General features: G+C 32.2%; 1 protein-coding gene across 1 annotated transcript; it reads left to right on the forward strand.

Annotated features, from left to right (window-relative positions):
• Positions 1-7,545: 7,545 nt before the first annotated feature.
• LOC130824886 (F-box protein CPR1-like) lies at positions 7,546-8,439 on the forward strand. Its single transcript, XM_057689907.1, has one exon. It carries the CDS (start codon positions 7,546-7,548, stop codon positions 8,437-8,439), a length of 894 nt encoding a protein of 297 aa, XP_057545890.1.
• Positions 8,440-23,419: the final 14,980 nt, after the last annotated feature.

Consider the following 23,419-nt stretch of genomic DNA (forward strand, 5'->3'; position numbering starts at 1 on the left):
GGGTAATAAATCCTAAATTTGATTTTTTTTTTCTACAATACTTTTGATTTGTGTTGAATTGTTGAGTAGTTTTTTATTTATTTGAGTTTAGTGGTTGATTTATGTTGAGTTAAATGGTAATTTTTTATTTATGTTGAGTGGTTGATTTATGTTGAATTGTTGAGTTCAATGGTAATTTTTGATTTTTATCATTTTGGATTTTACGTGTGATTTTATTTCTTTGATTTTGTTTGTTGATCAGAAAAAGTATTAGTGTGTTTTAATGGTTTTGACCCATGAGTGCTTTTTGGATGAGTTTTGGATAATAAAGGGCTTGACATTGGTAGCAATAAGGGTTTATATGACTTCTTGAGATTGATGTGGTAAGATTGGTTATGTTTGTTTTGTTTGTAGTATAGGACTATTGTAGTCACCTTATCCTAATACGAACACTTGGACATATTCGACTATTTCATATTTTTGGATAACTCTTTTTTTTAGATGTGGTTTGATTCTTTTATGATATGTACATGCGAAGATCTCTAAGTAAACCTTATTGGACCTGAGGAATGTCTTGCACTCACGATCGGTTGGTATTAGTGTATGTAGGCATGGCCACGGTCCGGGTTGGTCCGGTTCCGTTCCGGTTCCATCCGGTTCCGGTTCCACCCGATTCCGGTTCCATTTGGAACTTGTCGCGAACGGTTCCGGTTCCGGTTCCGGTTCCGGGCGGTTCCAAACGGTTCCTTGGCGGTTCATGAGGCGGTTCCGGCGGTTCCAACTCACGGGACGGGCGGGTCGGACCATCGGTTCCATTTTAATTTTTTCTTTAAATTTTTGTATAATAAAAAAATACTATAATATCGCGGACGTACCTTTGATGATTACTTGATTATTAGCGAAATTCATTGCATGTCAAGATGTCATCGTTATTAAAATATTTACTAAAAAGAATGGAAAAAAATAAATTAATAAGAAACGAATCAATGATAATGTCGATAAAGATGATTAATAAAAAAAGAGGGAGAAAATGGACTTGAACCTAGTACCCAAATGAATACTAAGCTGCCTACGTATCCCGAAGGAATCAAAGCCCACGTAGTTCTTTGTCATACCTTTTATTTATAGTTGTTGAGTGTTGATTCATCGTTGTCGCTTGTCGGATTGATCCTATTCGTCTTCGTCATCATCATGTGGTTCATTAGATGCATCCGCTGACTCTCCTCCTGACGATGATGAAGTTGTATCCATCATCATCCATGGATCATCATCGTCGTCTTGATCATCATCGTTCCTTAGTCCTTGTGTTCGTATCTCCGCTTGGTCCCAATCTTTCTTGCAAACACATATTTGAATACTATGTGGAGCAAGACGAGATCGCTTTTCATCCAAAACTCTTCTACCTGCACTAAAAGCAGACTCCGACGCAATAGTGGACGCGGGAATTGCAAGGATATCCTTTGCAATTCTCGATAAAATGGGAAATTTAAAAGATTTTTCTTTCCACCACTCCAAAATATTATAGACACTTGGGTCTATTTCAAAGTGGTGTTTCAGATAACTATCTAGTTCTAAATATGTGGTCGAGGAAGAAGAAGATCCTACAAAACTATCATCTTGCGTCATTATGTTAGCTATTATTGAATTATAGAAAGTGGGACGAGCCGAAACGCTAGCACGCCTAGACATATCGCGTTTCGGGTTATATACACTAGCGTAAAAATCATACAGTTCAGCTAAATATTTTTTACATGTTCCGACATAATAAGCTACATCGGAAGACGGGCGATCTAACGATTGATAATAAAATCCTATTACTTTGGTTAGGACCTCGGTTTTAAAACGTGGATCCAAAATGGTTGCGATTCCATAAATATAAGGAAAATCGGTAAAATATGATTTCCATGGAACCGGTGGGCCGGTTCAACCGGACCGGTCTAGGTTCCGGTTCCATGGAACCGTTGAGCCGGTTCAACCGGACCGGTCCCGGTTCCGGTTCCAGAACCGGTTCCATGGAACCGTTGGACCGGTTCTCCCGGACCGGTTCAGGTTCCAAACCGCGGGTTTTTTTTGCCCGGTTCACGACGGTTTTTTCCGGCGATTTCACGGTTCCGGCAACTTTTTTCCGGCGGTTTCACGGTTTCGCGGTTCGGGGCGGTTCAGAACCTGTCGCAAACGGTTCCGGTTCCGGATCCGGTTCCAAGCGGTTCGGGACCGGTTCGGTTCCGGGTAACCCGCCCCGTGGCCATGCCTAAGTGTATGTATGATTTCGTTGAGTTTCGAGACTTGATTGTGCTTATGAATATTGTTTTGGGTCATGTTCGATAATATTGAATGCAAAGTTTGTGAAGCATTATAATCTAATAGCTGATGATTGTGCAATCTTTTTTGGAAATTATTATTGTATTCATTGTTGGAAGAAAACTGGATTTATGAATACAATTGGCAAAATGTAAGACTTGTATGAAAATACTTATATTCTTTCCGTTATAAATTTATAATTTTATATTCTTATATTTAAATTTTTAAAAATTGCATCTATTATTGAGTTTTTTTTTGGTTTGTAGGATATTGATGATGTTAGTGTTGAAGAATTTTGACAAATTGGGAACATTGGATGACTAAGAACATGAATGATTGACTTTTATTAATTATATTAAGTTATTTTGAATGTGTTTATTGGATATTTTGAAGACAATTTTAAGTTGTATAATATTTTTTTGGGTTATTCATTGTGAAATTATATATATTATTAACATTAGTCTATAAATATCGCTTTATTGCAATCTTAACACATTTAAAAATACAAAAAAAAAAATCAAAACTGGACCAATTTTGGACCCGAATCCGGTACTGGATCCGCAGTATCCGCGGATCCGAATCTGGGTCTTGCAAAACTGGACCCGCAAATCCGGGTCCAGATCTGGATCATGTTCTTGAAAACGGATCTGGAGACCCGGTCCAGATCCGACCCGTTGCCATCCCTAATCCCCATACATGCTTCAATACAAAAGGTCTTAGGTTCAAATTATATAAATATTAATATTAATATTACAAATTTTAGTTTCAGTTTATGATTCAATCACATATTATCTTTATCTTATTTAAATATTTTCGTTCAAAGATTGTTATCACTATAATAAATTTTTAACAATTATTAATTTAATTAATTATTGGTAAAAGATAAACCGAGTGATAAGAGAGTTTAATAACTCAAGAAAACAAATATGTATTATAGACCTTTGCTAGCTTAATGGGTTGAATCATATATCAAATCAAATCAAAAGATGTTATAAATATTGGGCATTATTATTTGTCGCCACCCTTTTCATTTAATCGCCACCCCCCCTTTTAATGAAATTACGAATTTGCCCCTGATTTTTAAAAATTTACAAATTTGCCATTGAGTTAATAACTTTTCATTTTCATTTTTTTTAAATTTTTTTTAATTATTCTTATTTATATTATTATTGTTATTATTATTATCATAGTTATTATTATTATTATTATTATTATTATTATTACGGTTATTATTATTATTATTATAACGATTATTATTATTACGGTTATTAATAATAATAATAATAATAACAATAATAATAATAAAAATAATAATAAAAAAAAAATTAAAAAAAAATACCAGTCGCACAAAAATGTGCGACTGACAGTCGCACAAACCAGTCGCACGTTTTTGTGCGACTGTCAGTCACACGTTTTTGAGGGACTGGTATTTTTTTTTTAATTTTTTATTTATTATTATTAATTTTATTATTATTATTATTATTATTAATATTGTGGTTTTTATTATTATTGTTATTAAATTATTATTTTTGTTTTAATTATTATTGTTATAATTGATGTAAGAAAGAAAGCATAAAATTTTATTATTAGAGGAAATCCAAAATACAAATATTGGCTAGATTATAGAAATTAGGAGTTTATAAATTACTTCAATACAAGAAAACCTTAGCCAAAACAAATTTTTTTGGGATGATGCAAAACTAATGCCCAAGACTCTTTTTATAAGGAGAAGAATAACAAGCCTTTGTTATTCTTCCGATGTGGGATAATGATAAACATTAATCTTCCAATGTGGGATAATGACAAACATCAATCTTCCAATGTAAGGTTATGTCTTGAATCCCACATTGGAAGATTGATGTTTGTCATTATCCCGCATTGAAAGATTAATGTTTTTCATTGTCCCACATTGGAAGATTAATGTTTTTCATTATCCCACATTGGAAGATTAATGTTTATCATTATCCCACATCGGAAGAATAACAAAGGCTTGTTATTCTTCTCCTTATAAAAGGAGTCTTGGGCATTAGTTTTGCATCATCCCAAAAAAATTTGTTTTGGCTAAGGTTTTTTGTATTAGAGTAATTTATAAACTCCTAATTTCTATAATCTAGCCAATATTTGTATTTTGGATTTCCTCTAATAATAAAATTTTATGCTTTCTTTCTTACATCAATTATAACAATAATAATTGAAATAAAAATAATAATTTAATAATAATAATAATAACAACCACAATATTAATAATAATAAAAATAAAAATAATAATGAAAATAAAAAAAAAAAAAAAAATACTAGTCGCACAAAAACGTGCGACTGACAGTCGCACAAACCAGTCGCACAAAAACGTGCGACTGGTTTGTGCGACTGTCAGTCGCACGTTTTTGTGCGACTGGTATTTTTTTTTATTTATTATTATTATTATTATTATTATTATTATTATTATTATTATTATTATTATTATTATTATTATTAACCGTAATAATAATAACCGTTATAATAATAATAATAATAACCGTAATAATAATAATAATAATAATAACTATGATAATAATAATAACAATAATAATATAAATAAAAATAATTAAAAAAAATTAAAAAAAAATGAAAATGAAAAGTTATTAACTCAATGGCAAATTTGTAAATTTTTAAAGATCAGGGGCAAATTCGTAATTTCATTAGGAGGAGGGGTGGCGATAAAATGAAAAGGGTGGCGACAAATAAGAATCGGGTAAATATTTTGTTCTCTAATTTCGTATATAAATTTTTGAATATTATACAAAAGATTCTTACTTAATTTCGTGACCAAATTTCTATGTGAGTAATTTCATTAAAAGACGCTATTATTATGTTTTTTCCTAACTTCTAATTTAAATTTTATGTATGTTATTTAAATGATTCTTACTTTATTTCGTTTTAAAATTTCAGTGTCAATATATTTATATATTAAAATATATGATTAAGGAAATTCTCATAGTTTGATAAACATAATTTAAATATTGACAAAATATATTAAAATGTTTGTTTCATAATAAAATGGTAATAAATTCCATAATTAAATGGCAAATATTAATAATATTACTTATTGTTTTAGAGAGGTCAATCAATTTCAATTAGTCAATCTTAATTCTCCAAAAAAAAGATGTTATAGATATGTTATACCCAAATTTCTTATATAAATTTATTAATATCATATAAAAGATTCTTACTTTATGTCGTTTTTAAGAATCTGTGTAAGTAATTTCATTAAAAGATGCTATTGTTAAGTTTTTTTGCCTAATTTCTAACTTAAAATTTATGTATGTCATGTAAATGATTCTTACTTTATTTTGTTTATAAGTTTTTATGTCAATATATTTACATATTAGAATGTACTCCCTCCGTTCTTTTTTGATCTTCCACATTACTATAACAGGTAGTTTCAAAAGTTCTTCCACTTTATAATATTTTCTATTTATAGAAAGTTTTTATCCCACTTTTATCCCTTAAACCCCCCCTTTTCTTTTTTGATCTTTTTGCGTTTCTTTCCAAAATTCATGGCTTGGTTTATGCATGATTTGTTGATTGGAATTAAGGCTTTTTAGCATTTCTTGATTTGATTCGAAATGATTTGTCAATGAGCTTAGAGGTTGAATTCATAATCAGATTAAGGCTTTTTTTATTGTGTTTCTTCCCATTGATAGGTGGCTGAAAAAAATCGTTTAGAGAAAATTATAAAGACAACAGCCAACACTTAGTGAGGGTGAAAACGTTAAAATGGTTAGTTAAACGGAAATAGACAAGAATTGAACTTATAATGCTACGTCAGTTAGATAGTGTACGAATTGGATATGAAGAAAAATCTTACAAAAATGATATCGCGCATGTTTTATAAAACTTCGATGCTACCATGTATAATTTCCCTTAATAAATTTGAAACCATGTTGCTAACATGTAGAAAAATCATAAAAAGGGAATATTTACCTAGAATAATCCAATCTTTTTATGATTTTCCTACAATAATCCCACATATTGATTAACCATGAATAATCCCAACTTTAGGGGTTTTTTCTTAGAGTAAACTTGGGTTAACCAATGACCTGCTATAGTAGGTAACTCACCAAAAAAAAAGTAAACTGAAAATTATTGTAAAATTAGTGAAAAATTTAAATATTCACATAAAAAAAATTTTGCATGATAAAAAATCACATTTTTTTCTACATTTAAAAAAAATGCTTTTCAAAAATTTATTTTAGTTTATCTTTTTTTTTATAAAAAATAAACTTGCCATAACAAGTAATCTGGTTACTAGGTTTACTATATAAAAATAACTCCCAAATTTAGGATTATTCATGTACTCATCTTAAATTTAAGTTGATACTTAAATTTAGATCAAAGACCCAAATTGAATCCACAATTACTAAACTACTTTAAAAACATTCAATTAATACTTAAATAGAATAGTTTGTGGGTTACCTTTGAGCAAATTCTTCTCAACACTTTGTAATCCATCCAAAATCAATGATCTACTTCACTAATTCAACCAAAAAAAGAGCTTCTACCAAAAGAACCTAACAATTATACATATAAATGTCAAACTAATGGTTCTATTAACCAAATCAACATACACATAAAAAGAGAAAGATGAATATGAACTTACTATTACCAAAAGAGGATGGAAATGAGGTTTTACTTGATTTCTTCAATCCCGGTATTCTCGAATTTCCAAAATAATCCCAATTAGCTTCCACTTGCTCAAGAAATCAGATTATTCTAGAAGTGTAGATTGAATTTCTTCAAACCCTAGCTATTAGGTATTTCTAATATGATGAGATTCTATGGTTTTTGTTTTTCCAGAAACTTGAGATAGTAGAAGAAGGTGATGCGTATTCTTTTTAAACATTATACAGATTCACTAAAGGATATTGCTTAAGATGACTCATGAATATTAAATAAGTCATAGGTTTTAGGTGGCTAAATTAGGACTGATATGACTTCCTACACATATTTATCAAGTATGAGGTATATTATACACCTATATTTTTCGTCAAAATTTTTAACAAAGACGTTTTTATAACTGTTTCAGTCTCTCCTACTTAAGAAATTTCGTCTCCGAAATTTACATACCTTTAAAACAAAATTTGGCTACAAGCGAAGCAACTCCGATCATACTTTGTTCCTAAAGAAGTAGAATGAGAGAATCAATTACAATTATTCTATACTAATTCTAATATCCTGAAAATGTGCACTTTCCACCAAATAGTACTCTATTGTTTGAAGATAATTATGACAACATTTTCTTCCATTAACAACATAGTTAGAACTTTTGGATCTTCCAATGGATTAATCGCCTTATGTTGTGAGTATCCTGATGATTCTTTATTTGTCGACATTGTTCTGTTCAACCCCTCTATTAATTCATATGTTTCTTTGCCCCATTATGATCCACCTAAAAGTCCAATTACTATGAGATCTGGGTTTAGTTTTGAGTACGATAATTTGAATGATGATTACAAAATTGTGAAAAGGACTGATTATCTTCCGCAAAATAGTGTATGGTTAAGGGAAGTTAATGTTTATAATTTGAGAGATAATTGTTGGAAGACAGTCCATGTTGAATCTATGAATCATATGCGTTTGCAATCATTTTACGGATATGCTCTCATCGACAATATAATTTACTACATATTCAATGCGCATCTGGAAAATAATCCCCTGTTACGAGGGTTTGATCTTGCATCCTATAAATGGAGCGACATTGCCTTACCAGATTTTGAGGGTCATGAAATGAAATGTACTGATATTGCTGGTTTAGGGGTATTGGATGATTGTTTATGCGTAGTGAGTTCAGTTTTGCCAGAAAAAGAGGGTGCTTATGTATGGGTGATGAAAGAATATGGTGTGTGGAGTAAATTGTTTGATGTGAATGACGCCATTAATGTTGGAGCTTTGATTGGAGCTCCGATTTCGTGTTCAAATGGAGGAGATGAACTGATTTTGAAGAGACGAGATGAAGATGGTCTTCATTGTTATAATATTAAGAGAAAAGTGATTAAACCTGTTATTGTGATTTGTAACAGGTGTTATATTCGTGATGTTTTTCTTTGTGTGGAAAGTCTTATTTTTACTGATAACATGATTGAAGTTGGAAATGAAGATGCAGATAATTGTGATTTGTAATGCAGATTAATCATATGAATCTTGTAATTAGAGATATTTCTATGTTAATGGTTCTTAATTTGAGTGTTTCTATTACATTGAATTCAAGTTAGTAAATCTTTTTAGAATTGACTCCATTAATATAAAATACTTGACTCTTTGTTGTTAGTAATTCAAGTCAAATATTTATGTACACACAAAAGTCGAAATTAATGTAATTAGAGATATTTAAGGAATTTTTAAAATCCTCACCAACATCTAAATATACAACTCTTTGTTGTTAGAGAGGTGAATGAATTGACTATGATTATGTGATTACATCTAAGAGGTCGTTTGATATATGAAAATTAAGGCTTGGTGACGGAAACAACAAACCCATTCGTTACTTACTATTTGGTATGGTATTTCATCAACTCAATCCGTTATTTCGGGATAATTGATACCATTACTCTATTTTAGCTCCTCATCAGGTGATAACAAAGAATTGCAAAAACAAGAATGTAATTAATATATGAGACTTTCTTCGTAGTCCTTTACTCCCCTTTAGAGGTGTACTAATGTGTTTTGGAAGCCCTCCTTAGCCCCTTACTAATCTAATACTATTGTCTGGTGTAGAAGACCTTTTTAAAAGGGCTTTTGTTCTTTATTTTCAAATTAAACAAAAAAATAGTAATAAATTAATCAATTAAAAACATAAAAAACAAAAGAAAATTCCACTTAAAATCAATTTCTTAAAAAGAAAAATCATTTTAATTTATTTTTGTTTTAAAATATATTTATAATATGTAATGTATCTCGTATCCAATTTTCTTGAGTCAATTTTGTGCTCTACATGTTCTTTCGCATTACAAGCCCAAATCAATTGTATTTCATGTAACATTTAACTAGGGAAGAGTCTCAATATTTGGTTATGTCTAGTTGGTGTTTCAATCAGATGGGAGGGGTGTAGAGGTGTTCAACAGGGCGGGTCGACCCAACGGGTCAAGGGTTGGGTCACATTTTACGGGTCATTAGTGGGTCGGGTCATTAAATGGCCTTTGTGTAAAGGGTCGGGTCGAGCCGGATCAGATAATTATAGGAATTGGTTGTAAAAAATATTTTTCCACTTTTTTTAATATATTTTTATATGATAGTATTATATACATAGTTGAATTATCCCAATGGACCATAAAGTATAATAAAAAAAACTATTTTATGAATTTTTAAAAAACGAGTCAAAGTGGGTCGTATTTAAACAGACTGACCTGCCACGACCCGCTTAATATTTGACATAACGCGCCCCGACCCGCCCTGTTAAACACCTCTGAAGGGGAGTAAGGGGCTAGGGAGGGATTCCAACTAACATTAGTACCCCTTACTAACAATGGCGGTCCAGGAAAAAAGAAGAAGTGATATCAATAATAAAAAAATTACAATCACCATTGAATAAATTAAGGTAAATGCCCACATCGCGTTTTCATATTTTGGAAGCGACGTATAATATCATCATTTGATAAACTGTGAAACAAATCACACTCAAAATAAGTTACAACAGCATCACTCAAAAGCTCATCAAATTTAAATTCAAAAATCCAATTTATGCCAACAAATTAAGTAATTTACCCAATTTAAAAAAACCCTAAAATTAATCGAAAATAGCATCATCTATCATAAAGTTATAAAGTTTTATTTCTTAGCTTTCAAGAATATGTCAAGAGGTTATGTATGTACTTCTATAAATTATAATCCTAAAGATTTGAAACAATCACTTTTTTTTATTAAATTACGCAATTATACAAATTGAAACTAACCGGAACTACCCGACCCGAAGTCGTGACCGATTTTTGTAACCGACACATAACTGCTAATCGAGATTACCCGAATCTAATAATGAGCGACCCGAGTCATATCCGACCCGAATCATGCTCCAAATCGAACTCAATCCGGCTAAAACCAATTTAACCCGAACGAAATTTATATTGAACTGCTATAAACCTGAACCAATTATTAACATAGAAGTATGATCGACTCGTATTCAATCTTCTCATTAGTTAATCTAATAAAGTGATAGATATTTTAATAAATGTAATTTTAAAAAATTAAAAAAAATGCGATAAGGGTAGATTGAACACGCGACCTTCAAATCTTTAGTCTGACGCTCTCCCAACTGAGCTATCTTCACTAATTAATAATTATTGATAAATTTAACTAATCATTCAATATTAGAGTGGAAACCTGTGCAAGTTTTATAACATCAATATATATAAATATGTAATATTAAATAATAAAGTCAGAGATATTACGCAATAAAAATACTCAATTTTGATAGTTTTATGCATAAAATTACCCCATACTTTTGAAAATTAGCACCAATATATTATGCATTATATTATATATTCTCTAACTTACTCAATTTAACTATAAATAAATGCTAGACAAAGATATTTTAAAGGTAGAGATATTACTCAAGATTAAATGTTAGGTGATTTTTCTTTAGTCAATAATTGAGTTTCATTTGACAAACTCTCATTAATTGTGACGACACTTGGAATTTTCTAAGCTTGTTAGTATAATGTATAATTTGCCATAACATACCATCAGTAGTAGATCCAGGACTCAAACTCAGTGAAAACACCAATATGACAAAAACAATCCAATAAAAAAATACTAAAAAACTCTATAAACTAATAAAAATTAATTACAAAATATTTTATCAAATTCAAAATGGTAAAGCGAATTACTTTATAAAAGAAAACATGGATCGAACACGCAACTGTCAGATTTTAGTCCGAAGCTCTCTCCCAACTGAGCTATCCTCGCTAATCGATAATTGTTGATAAATTTTACTAATAATTCATTAGTAGTTCGAAAATCCATGCAATGCAAGATTTTTTTTAACATCAATATATGTAAACATATGATATTTAGAAAATAAAACCAAAGATATTATGCATTTGAAATACTCAATTTTGAGAGTTGTATGCCTAAAATTACTCCCATAATTTTGAAAATTAGCACCAATTTATTATACAGTATATTATATTCTCTAATTTACTCAATTTAACTATAAATAAATGCTAGTGAAAGATACTTTAATGGTAGTCATATTGTTCAAGATTAAATGTCATGTCATTTTTTCTTTAGCCAATAATTGAGTTCCATTTAGCAAAACTCTTTTTAATCGTCACACTTGAAAATTTTCAAAATTTTTAGTATGATGTATGATTTGCCATACATTTTCCCATTACATATTATCAGTGGCGAATTCAGAACTCAAACTAAGTGAGAACACATGTATGACAAAAACAATCCAATTAAAAACGCAAAAAAAAAAAAATCATAAATATATATGTTAAAAAATTAATGTATTCAATTCAACCCTAACAAATAATATTTAATATAATAATCTATCTCATCGAATTTTCTTATTTTTTCATAAGTGCTACTCTGAAGTTTAAACTCTACATATTAAATAATTTAAAATATCACCAACAATAATGAATTAAAGTATCTCTACATATCAAATTGCAATTATGTAAAAACATCCCACTTTTTCATAATTTAATTCTCCTCTAAATAAAAAAATTCAAATAAATGATCAAGAACATGATTCAAATCTTCATTTAAAATAGAGGTTTTTTTTTTCAAAAAAAAGAACACCGAAACAATCAATAAGCAATGATTAATAAGTGATGTTTAAATATCTTTTATAAAATCATACCTTGAAAAGGTGAATAAAAATATCAAGAGATAAGAGTTACTTAAATAGTTTGTAGCTTAGTTCGTCATTACTATCCCCAATAGGGATGGCTAGGCATGGCCACGGGGCGGGTTACCCGGAACCGAACCGGTCCCGAACCGCTTGGAACCGGAACCGGAACCGGAACCGTTTGCGACAGGTTCCGAACCGCCCCGAACCGCGAAACCGTGAAACCGCCGGAAAAAAGTCGCCGGAACCGTGAAACCGCCGGAAAAAACCGTCGTGAACCGGGCCAAAAAACCCGCGGGTTGGAACCGGAACCGGTCCGGGAGAACCGGTCCAACGGTTCCATGGAACCGGTTCTGGAACCGGAACCGGGACCGGTCCGGTTGAACCGGCTCAACGGTTCCATGGAACCGGAATTGGGACCGGGACCGGTCCGGTTGAACCGGCCCACCGGTTCCATGGAACCGGTTCGCCAAACTAGCCGTTAGAGAGCCGTTGGAATCCATCCTATAAATACTCATCACTTTCAATCATTTTCATTCACAACTCATCTCTTCTCCTACTCTCTCTACTTACTCTCTCTACTTAATTCTTTAATTACGCAATTATTCTCTTAATTACATAATTAGTCTTCTAATTATTTCTTAATTTAGTTAGTTACATAATTAATCATTTATTTATTTCTTAATTCTATATTTCTATTTTTACTTCTATACTATCAATTATGTCTTCATTTTTGAAAAAAGCCACAAAAAAAGTTACTAAAGTGGCAAAATCATTAGGAGGTTCCAGTTCCTCCAAAAGAAAGGCCACTTCTACTCCGTCGGTATCAACAACACCCTCCATTAGTAATTATAATTATGAACCTAATTATCCGGAAGGGTACGACCCGGAGTTACATCAATATGTAGAAGAAGTGGAAAATGATATACAAATTGAAGAAGAAGAAGAACAAGAAGAAGAACCAACGACCCCAATTGGGGTACATATATCTCGACAGTCATCAACAAGATCAGATGAAGAACAAGGAGAACAACAACAACAAAGACAAGCTCGTGGTAAACGAGTCAATTTCCAAACTATCGGTTAGTTTTATAATTTTATTCTTCAAATTAATTAAACTTTAAATTATTTATTTATTTAATTATAGTTTTATAATTTTAAATTATTTATTTAGATGAAGATGAACCAGTAAGACAACCTTTTCCGGCAATGCCACCTCCTAGTGGTAGAGCTGTTTCACATGTGTGGTCGTATTTCACAAAAGAACCAACCGAGAATCCAGATATGTTCCTATGCACTTGTCAAATTTGTGAAAGTCAAGGAGTAAAGCCCTTAGTTTCATACAATTTCGCCAGAGGTAAATACTTTTTAAGTTTTTTATACATACATAATACATTCATAAATTATATATTCATATTTTATAAACATTTATTTATTGTGTTTTGTGAATACGTGTTAGGTGGTGGAACGGGATCTTTTAACAAACATTTGGCAAAGAAGCATGGAATCACAAAAGAAACTCATGCATCAAGCGGCAGCGGGACCACAAGTGGAAGCCGACAGACACAATGGGAGATTCCCAACACAGGTATGCCTTTTAGATATAATCGTAATGACATGATAGATGAATTTTCTAGGTATGTAATTTGCGATGAATTGCCTTTTAACCACGGTGAAAGTAGGGCATATGAGCGTCTCACTAGACAACAATTGCAACCACAATTTAGAGCAATCCCTAGGAGCACTCTTAAAAGACGAACAATTAAATTATACGAATCAATGCGCTATGACCTAGTTGAAATGTTTAAATCGTTTAATGGTAGGGTTAGCATAACAACTGACATATGGTCTGCTCCCCCACATTTAGAATCTTATATGTGTGTAACAGCACACTGGATAGATCGAAATTGGATTATTCAAAAAAGAATAATTGCTTTTGAGACTATGCCAGAAAGACACACCGGCGAAAACATAAAATATAGATTAATAGAGATATGTAGGGAATGGAACTTATTAGATAAAATATTTTGTTGTTCAACAGATAATGCAACCGCAAACATAAAATGTATAGAACTTTTATTTAACGAACCCACCTTTAGTTTAATCCTTGGGGGTAGCTTATTACATATACGTTGTTGTGCGCACATAGTTAACTTATCTTGTCAAGTAGGTATAAAACAATTATATGAATTATTAGAACCAATTAGGGATATAGTAAAATGGCTTAGGATCGGAAAGATTAAAAGAAGATATAAACAATTATGTGACCAATACCAACTTAAAAAAGTGTATTGGTCATTAGATACTTCTACACGTTGGGGGTCAACGAACGATTTATTAAGAAAGGCGATTGCTTATCGCCCAGTAATAACACAACTATATAGTGAGTGTACAGATAGTTTCATAGCTGATGAAACTTGGGAATTAGCAATAGGTGTACATAACATATTAGAAGCGTATGACCACGCGACTAAGATTTTTTCTTATGTTTATGAACCGAACGTTCACTTAGTAATAAGTGAATGTATTACTATTTTTTATCACCTGCTTAAACATACACAAGAAGATACTAACCCACAATTAAGGCCGATTCTTGCTGAAATGATGGAAAAATGGAAATCATATTTTACCGATTTTCCTTACATTTATGGAATCGCAACCATTTTGGACCCACGTTTTAAAACCGAGGTCCTAACCAAAGTAATAGGATTTTATTATCAAGCGTTAGATCGCTCGTCTTCCGATGTAGCTTATTATGTCGGAACATGTAAAAAATATTTAGCTGAACTGTATGAATTTTACGCTAGTGTATATAACCCGAAACGCGATATGTCTAGGCGTGCTAGCGTTTCGGCTCGTCCCTCTTTCTATAATTCAGTAATTGCTAACATAATGACGCAAGATGATAGTTTTGTAGGATCTTCTTCTTCCTCGACCACATTTTTAGAACTAGATAGTTATCTAAAACACCACTTTGAAATAGACCCAAGTGTCTATAATATTTTGGAGTGGTGGAAAGAAAAATCTGTTAAATTTCCCATTTTATCGAGAATTGCAAAGGATATCCTTGCAATTCCCGCGTCAACTATTGCGTCGGAGTCTGCTTTTAGTGCAGGTAGAAGAGTTCTGGATGAAAAGCGATCTCGTCTTGCTCCACATAGTATTCAAATATGTGTTTGCAAGAAAGATTGGGACCAAGCGGAGATACGAACACAAGGACTAAGGAACGATGATGATCAAGACGACGATGATGATCCATGGATGATGATGGATACAACTTCATCATCGTCAGGAGGAGAGTCAGCGGAAGCATCTAATCAATATCAACCACATGATGATGACGAAGACGAATAGGATCAATCCGACAAGCGACAACGATGAATCAACACTCAACAACTATAAATAAAAGGTATGACAAAGAACTACGTGGGCTTTGATTCCTTCGGGATACGTAGGCAGCTTAGTATTCATTTGGGTACTAGGTTCAAGTCCATTTTCTCCCTCTTTTTTTATTAATCATCTTTATCGACATTATCATTGATTCGTTTCTTATTAATTAATTTTTTTCCATTCATTTTAGTAAATATTTCAATAACGATGACAACTTGACATGCAATGAATTTCGCTAATAATCAAGTAATCATCAAAGGTACGTCCGCGAACCGCGATATTATAGTATTTTTTTATTATACAAAAATTTAAAGAAAAAATTAAAATGGAACCGATGGTCCGACCCGCCCGTCCCGTGAGTTGGAACCGCCGGAACCGCCTCATGAACCGCTAAGGAACCGTTTGGAACCGCCCAGAACCGGAACCGGAACCGGAACCGTTCGCGACAGGTTCCAAATGGAACCGGAACCGGGTGGAACCGGAACCGGATGGAACCGGAACGGAACCGGACCAACCCGGACCGTGGCCATGCGTAGGGATGGCAATGGGTATTGGACCCGACCCGGATCCGTAGATCCGTATCCGTTTTTACGGATCAGGGTCCTAAAAAATTATCACTCGACAGTCGACACTCGAGTACTCGACAGCGACATCGCCCACAGCCCACAGGCGACCTCACTCCCTGCCGACAGCCACCGTATACTCCTCCCCTCTCCTCACAGGCGGATTTGAGGGTAATAAATCCTAAATTTGATTTTTTTTTACAATACTTTTGATTTGTGTTGAATTGTTGAGTAATTTTTTATTTATTTGAGTTTAGTGGTTGATTTATGTTGAGTTAAATGGTAATTTTTTATCTATGTTGAGTGGTTGATTTATGTTGAATTGTTGAGTTCAATGGTAATTTTTGATTTTTATCATTTTGGATTTTACTTGTGATTTTATTTCTTTGTTTTTGTTTGTTGATCAGAAAAAGTATTAGTGTGTTTTAATGGTTTTGACCCATGAGTGCTTTTTGGATGAGTTTTGGAAAATAAAGGGCTTGACATTGGTGGCAATAAGGGTTTATATGACTTCTTGAGATTGATGTGGTAAGATTGGTTATGTTTGTTTTGTTTGTAGTATAGGACTATTGTAGTGACCTTATCCTAATACGAACACTTGGACGTATTCGACTACTTCATATTTTTGGATAACTCTTTTTTTTAGATGTGGTTTGATTCTTTTATGATATGTACATGCGAAGATCTCTAAGTAAACCTTATTGGACCTGAGGAATGTCTTGCACTCACGATCGGTTGGTATTAGTGTATGTATGATTTCGTTGAGTTTCGAGACTTGATTGTGCTTATGAATATTGTTTTGGGTCATGTTTGATAATATTGAATGCAAAGTTTGTGAAGCATTATAATCTAATAGCTGATGATTGTGCAATCTTTTTTGGAAATTATTATTGTATTCATTGTTGGAAGAAAACTGGATTAATGAATACAATTGGCAAAATGTAAGACTTGTATGAAAATACTTATATTCTTTGCGTTATAAATTTATAATTTTATATTCTTATATTTAAATTTTTAAAAATTGCATCTATTATTGAGTTTTTTTTGGTTTGTAGGATATTGATGATGTTAGTGTTGAAGAATTTTGACAAATTGGAAACATTAGATGACTAAGAACATGAATGATTGACTTTTATTAATTATATTAAGTTATATTAACTTAGTAAAGATTATCATCAATTATCATCGATTTCATCATCAAAATTTACTTATAATTTTAAGACTTTCATCAATAAAAACACGTAAAATAATCTTAGTTTTATCTTATAATCTTATTTTGACTCTATTTATAAGAATTTTTAAATTTATCAGTATATAATTAGGACGTTTAATTATAAACAATGTGTTTTCTCCATAACAAATTATTTGCTATATTTGTCTTTTTACACTAATATACGAATTTGATCCTTAATATTTTTAACTTGGCATAATTAAAGAATATAAGATATTTATATATTAATATATATGCATTGACACGAACAAATGAAAAATACAAATACAAACGTGATGAGTAGTGCAAAATTTCTAAATTAACGTACAAAATTTAATTGCAAAGGAAATATAAATTGTTAATAACATTTGAGAAAAAGGTGAAACAATATGGATGCTTTATGACTTTTCCTACCAGATTTGTTTTATGGTGCAATTTCAACGCAAAAATGTTGTGACTAGTATTAATTTAAAAGATTTATGTTAATAGAAAAATTCTATGTAGTTCAATGATCATGTGCTTTACTAAGAAATCTAATGCAATAAGTTTGATTCATACTTGAAGCTACTTATACACAAACTAATTTCTTATAATAACCATTTACTCAAGTGTCAACCCTGCATATTGATATGAGTTCACATACATTCTTAGAAAAGTTGTCTAGAATAATTCAACGTTTTATTGATTTTCCTATAATAATCTAAACTTTTGAACAAAAATAAATAATCTCAAATATAAGGGGTGCTTGCTAAGAGAGCACCAATATTCTCTTTCATTTACAACAAGTGAATTTGCATAAAAAAAAAAAAGTAAATACAAAATCAAATTTTTACAAAATTGAAAAATTTTTAAAAATAAAAAGAAAAATCAATCAAGTTTATATGTTGAATTTGAAAAAGTCGGTATTATTTTACGCTAATCAATAAATGATTGAATTATTCTAGATAATTTTTCATTAATTCTTTTGTATGAGCATATCAACTATCATATATATATATATATATATATATATATATATATATATATATATATATATATAAAATATAATATATATATATATATATATATATATATATATATATATATATATATATATATATATATATATATATATATATATATATATATATATATATATATATATATATATATATATATATATATATATATATATATATATATATATATATATATATATATATATATATATATATATATATATATATATGTAACTGCCTTTGTGAGAATATCTGCTAGCTGATCTTTTGATTTGACGAAAAAAAGGTTAATGATCTTCTTTTCAAGTTTTTCCTTTACGAAATGTCCATCGATCTCGACATGTTTAGTGTGATCATGCTGGACATGATTTTCTAATATACTAATAGCTGCCTTGTTGTCACAAAAAAGTATACATGCCTTTTTCTATGGAAAGTTCACATCATTCAGAAGTTTCCTCAGCCTTATGACTTTGGTTATCCCTTTAGCAATACCCCGAAACTCTGCTTCAGCACTAGATAATGCAACGACCATCTGTTTCTTACTCTTCCATGTTACAAGATTCCCTTCGAGCAATGTAAGATACCAATGTAGGAAAGTGCAGATCTTCAGGATATTAGAATTAGTGTAGAATAAATGTAATTGTTTCTCTTATATTAATTTGCTAGTTTAGGCCCTTTCTCCATGTATATATTCTCTACATTGGTCATTAATGATAATTAACACAGACAAACCATTCTAAACCAAAACCCTAATTCTTTACTTTTTCCGCTGTTTATTATCATGGTATCGGAGCCGTAAGGTACCGTTCCGGTACCGACGGTTTTCCGGCAAACATCATTTACCCTTTTTTCATTTAAACCTAATTTGAAATGGAAAACATGAACCCAAAAAGCGAAACAAATCAGCAAATTGTAATAGTAGAACACTTAGAACAAATGCTCAAAATGTTCCAACAAATGGATAAAACCAATATGTCCAGTGAACCAGTTTCATTAAATATCATGGTGGCCGAAAAGCTTACTTATCACAATTACACCATGTGGTGTAAATTAATGTATATTGCAATTGAGGGACGGGAACGACTCGATCACATCATCGCTGCCCCTCCCGATTTCACATCACCAACATATCAACAATGGAAGCAACGAGATTCTGTGGTGCTTTCTTGGATAATAGTTAATACTAGACCTGAATTAGTTAATCAATTCCTTGATTACACAACGGCGTGGGATTTATGGAAGGGAATAGAGACTCTTTTTAACAATGGTCGTGACGAACTCCAAATATTCGATCTCAGTATTAAAGCCGCCAATCTCAAACAAAATGTGAGTCCATCGAGGTATACTTCGGAAAATTATATACTATTTGGAAAGATATTGATCGTCAGATGTCGAATTCGATGAAATACCCCGAGTACATCACCATCTTTAACAGTTTCATTCAAAGACAATGTCTTTATCAATTCCTTGTCGGAATACCAGACACATTTGACAAAGAGAGGCGAGATCTTCTTAATCGTGATCCCTTACCTACCTTGGATGAAGCTTACGCCACCATACGCTGTGAGATTGCACTGCAGGGCATCATGACTGTCGCCTCCTCATCGGGATTTTTTCCCTCAAAAATCGTCCAAGGGCTTGTTATGAGACACCGATCGGAAATGTTATCCCAGCGAGACATAGATAACAGTAACAGGGACAAATCTCACCTAAGGTGCAGTTACTGTGGAGGATCAAAACATACAAAGGAAGGATGCTTCAAGATCCTAAGGTACCCAAAATGGTGGGATGAACACCAGCAACGAAAAGTTGCCGCCGCCTAAGGCTCCGATGAACAGAACCGGTGGCTAGGCGAACTTTGTTACCGCCACAACCGATAATAAGCCAAACACATAAGAGGGAGAAGAGTCCACTGCCATGAACCCAAGTGACTGGAGGTTTAGATTTGTCGACGGTAAGAATAAAGAACAAAGGGACGGTGAAAATGGAGAACAAATGAGGAGTGAGAAAGGAAAGTTTACTAAATGGGGTTTTTATATGGGGGACAAACCACATACTCTTACCCTACCCATATGCCAAGAGGGACACCACCCTACCGGTTTTATAACCCAAATACCCACACCCTTAAATCTTCTAATGGGTCTAGGTTTTTGTGTCAAACATCCACTTTAAAATGGATCTTCGATTGTGGGGCAACGGACACAATGACAAATGATTCTACTGATTTGATAAATACTACAAAAATCACCCGTACTTAGATCCAGACCGCAAATGGCGAATGTGTTGATGTTACTAGGCTAGGGACTATTTAGATTTCTCCATCCATGCATTTAAAAAATTGTCTATTAATCCTTAGTTTAACTCATAAGTTATTATCTGTTAGTTAGTTGACTCGAGCTTGATTGTACTATTCTCCTAACTTCTGATGGTTGTGCTGTACAGGATGCTCAGACTAGGATGATTATTGGTCGTGGTATTGAACGAGGAGGCTTGTACTATGTCGATAAAGCACCTCAACAAAGTCAAGCAATGCTTACTCGTGGGTCCTCGAGTCATCAACTTTGGATGTGACATCGTCGATTGGGTCATCCCTTTTAGCTTATTTGAAATATTTATTCCCTTCCCTAAAAAACACTACTATGTCTTTTGATTGTGAAACTTGTGTATTAGCTAAAGGTCACAAACACTTGTATTTTCCTAGTTTGAATCATGATACTCAAACCTTTTTCTGTAATACACTCTGATGTATAGGGGCCTGCTCCTGTTTTTGCTACTCAAGTTTTCTTATTACGCTTTATTTCTAGATGATTGCACTCGTATGAGTTGGGTTTTTTTTATAAACACAAGTCCGAGGTTTCTTCTGTACGTCACATTTTATAATATGTTCTAAACTCAATTTCATGTTAAACCACAAATATTACATTCAAATAATGAGAGGGGGGGGAGTATATTACAGGTGCTTTGAGAAAATTTCATTATGACCATGGGATTGCACCAAACTACTTGTCCAGATACCCCACAACAAAAGGGTGTTGCTGAACGGAAAAATCATACTCTTCTTGACATCACCAGAGACCTTTATCGTTGAATCACATGTTCCCACCTCATTTTGGCCAGAGGCCATCACTACCGCTACTTATCTCACAAATCGTCTTCCCTCTGAACCTCTTCAGTACAAAACTTCTCTTGACACCCTACGGTCCTTCGTTTCCATCCCCTCATCTCACTCCCTACCACCTCGTGTCTTTGGATGTGTTGTATATGTTCATTTACCACCCAAAGCTAGAACCAAACTCGAACCACGGGCACTCAAGTGTGTTTTTCTTGGTTACGAGATTAACCAAAAGGGATATAAATGCTTTGACCCTCTGCATAATCATTTCTACACTTCCATGAACTGTGAGTTCTTCGAACAGTCTTACTATTACCAACAACCTAGTCCTCAAGGGGAGATTGTCAGTGAGGACTTTAGATGGTTAACCCATCCAATAGTCATTGATACGGATCCGAAAGAGCAGGTAGGTGAAATAGCCTAAACCAACGTAAACAATATAATAATATTGTCTACAAAGCATAGCGGAGGACTTGTAGAAGTCTGGGATGAATCCAACCTGTACCTCGATAGCCGCAGTATACCAATATCAGAGTATTTAAAACTTTTTACATAATTAAGTGATTATTTACAAAACATTATAAAATCATTACAATTTAATTATACAAATATCTAATTTACAAAATGTATTTCCAAAAGAAGTCCTCGCCTCGTCCGAAACACATAATACATTTAGGCATCCTTTCCACCACGAAATTAACCTGAAAATGGATCTATCCCCCGTAAGGGATAGGCCACATCAAAGACCGTCAACAATTGATGTAACACCCCTGAATTTCCGACCCCTTAAAGAAACCAATACTGTAAAGGACGGGAGCAAATTCGGGTGTTACATAAAAGAAAAGGAAAAGAATTTGGATAAATTTTAAATATTAACTTTAAAAAGTTAGAGAAATTTCCATTCAATTTTTAAAATTAATATTTCAAATTTATCCAAATTCTTTTCTTTTTCTTTTATATAACAACCGAATTTCCTCCCGTCCTTTACGGTTTTGGTTTCTTAGAGGGGTAGAAAATTCAGGGGTGTTACAATTGAATTATTGAGTAATCCAACAAACTACTATATTTTATTTACAAGCTGTTAATATACTTCTTCAATTAAATTCTTTATTTGCTCAATTGGTAACTCTTTATAAAAGATTAATTTATCAAAACCCAAATTCTTGTAAAAGACCGTTTGGTATCAACATAAATACGACTAAGAACCTTTCGTTCATAGAGAATTAAAATACGGCTATAACTGTACAAGTTAATAGAGAAAATCAAAATGCGGCTATTACTTTACAAGTCAATAGCGAAACAATACGATAAATGAAACATATGATTTCATTTGCGAAACAAAGAAAACTTTATATGTCAAACGTATTTATTCAAATCTCATATTAAAACAATGATATAACAACACTTATAAATGTGGGAATATATGGACCATTAGGAAGTAGGCTTGATCTGGATCCTGAGAACACGGATGATCGTCATCACTGAAAATACGGTTCTTGCAAGAACAAAACAGGATCGGGGGCTCGAGACCGATTCGAATAACCATTACCTATTATCAAGCTATAGGATTTCACAATAATCCGGATATAAATATCCGTTGCCAATTCCCAAAAACGGACATTTTTCAATGTCGAATATTTTATTATAAAACAAAACAAGAATTCACTTAATTTTTTTTTAAATCAACAATCATTACTTAAAATATAAATAAATTCATCATCAACCATCAACATATAAGAACTTGAGTTACTATCAATGGAGTTTAACTAATTTTACACCAATCATAAATCACAATGTCCAACTTATATCCTATTCAAATAATATAAACTAATCAAATACCCAATTGATACTTATATTTCCAAATTTGATACTTGTAACAACACCAATAATAATCAATTTAGGACCAATACTCAACAATACCGAACAATAAAGAAAGAATAATAATCGTAAATTGATCTCAAATACCCAATAAACAACCTTGGACATTTGATTAAAAGAAATGCCCAATTTATTTCATAGCTTCTAATCCCACGTTAAGGA

Source organism: Amaranthus tricolor, chromosome 10, assembly GCF_026212465.1.
Source record: "Amaranthus tricolor cultivar Red isolate AtriRed21 chromosome 10, ASM2621246v1, whole genome shotgun sequence".
NCBI classification, from domain to species: Eukaryota; Viridiplantae; Streptophyta; class Magnoliopsida; order Caryophyllales; family Amaranthaceae; genus Amaranthus; species Amaranthus tricolor.

What these genes read in the sequence shown, in the direction of transcription:
- LOC130824886 (XM_057689907.1), top strand. Translation starts at nt 7,546, where the DNA reads ATGACAACATTTTCTTCCATTAACAACATAGTTAGAACTTTTGGATCT.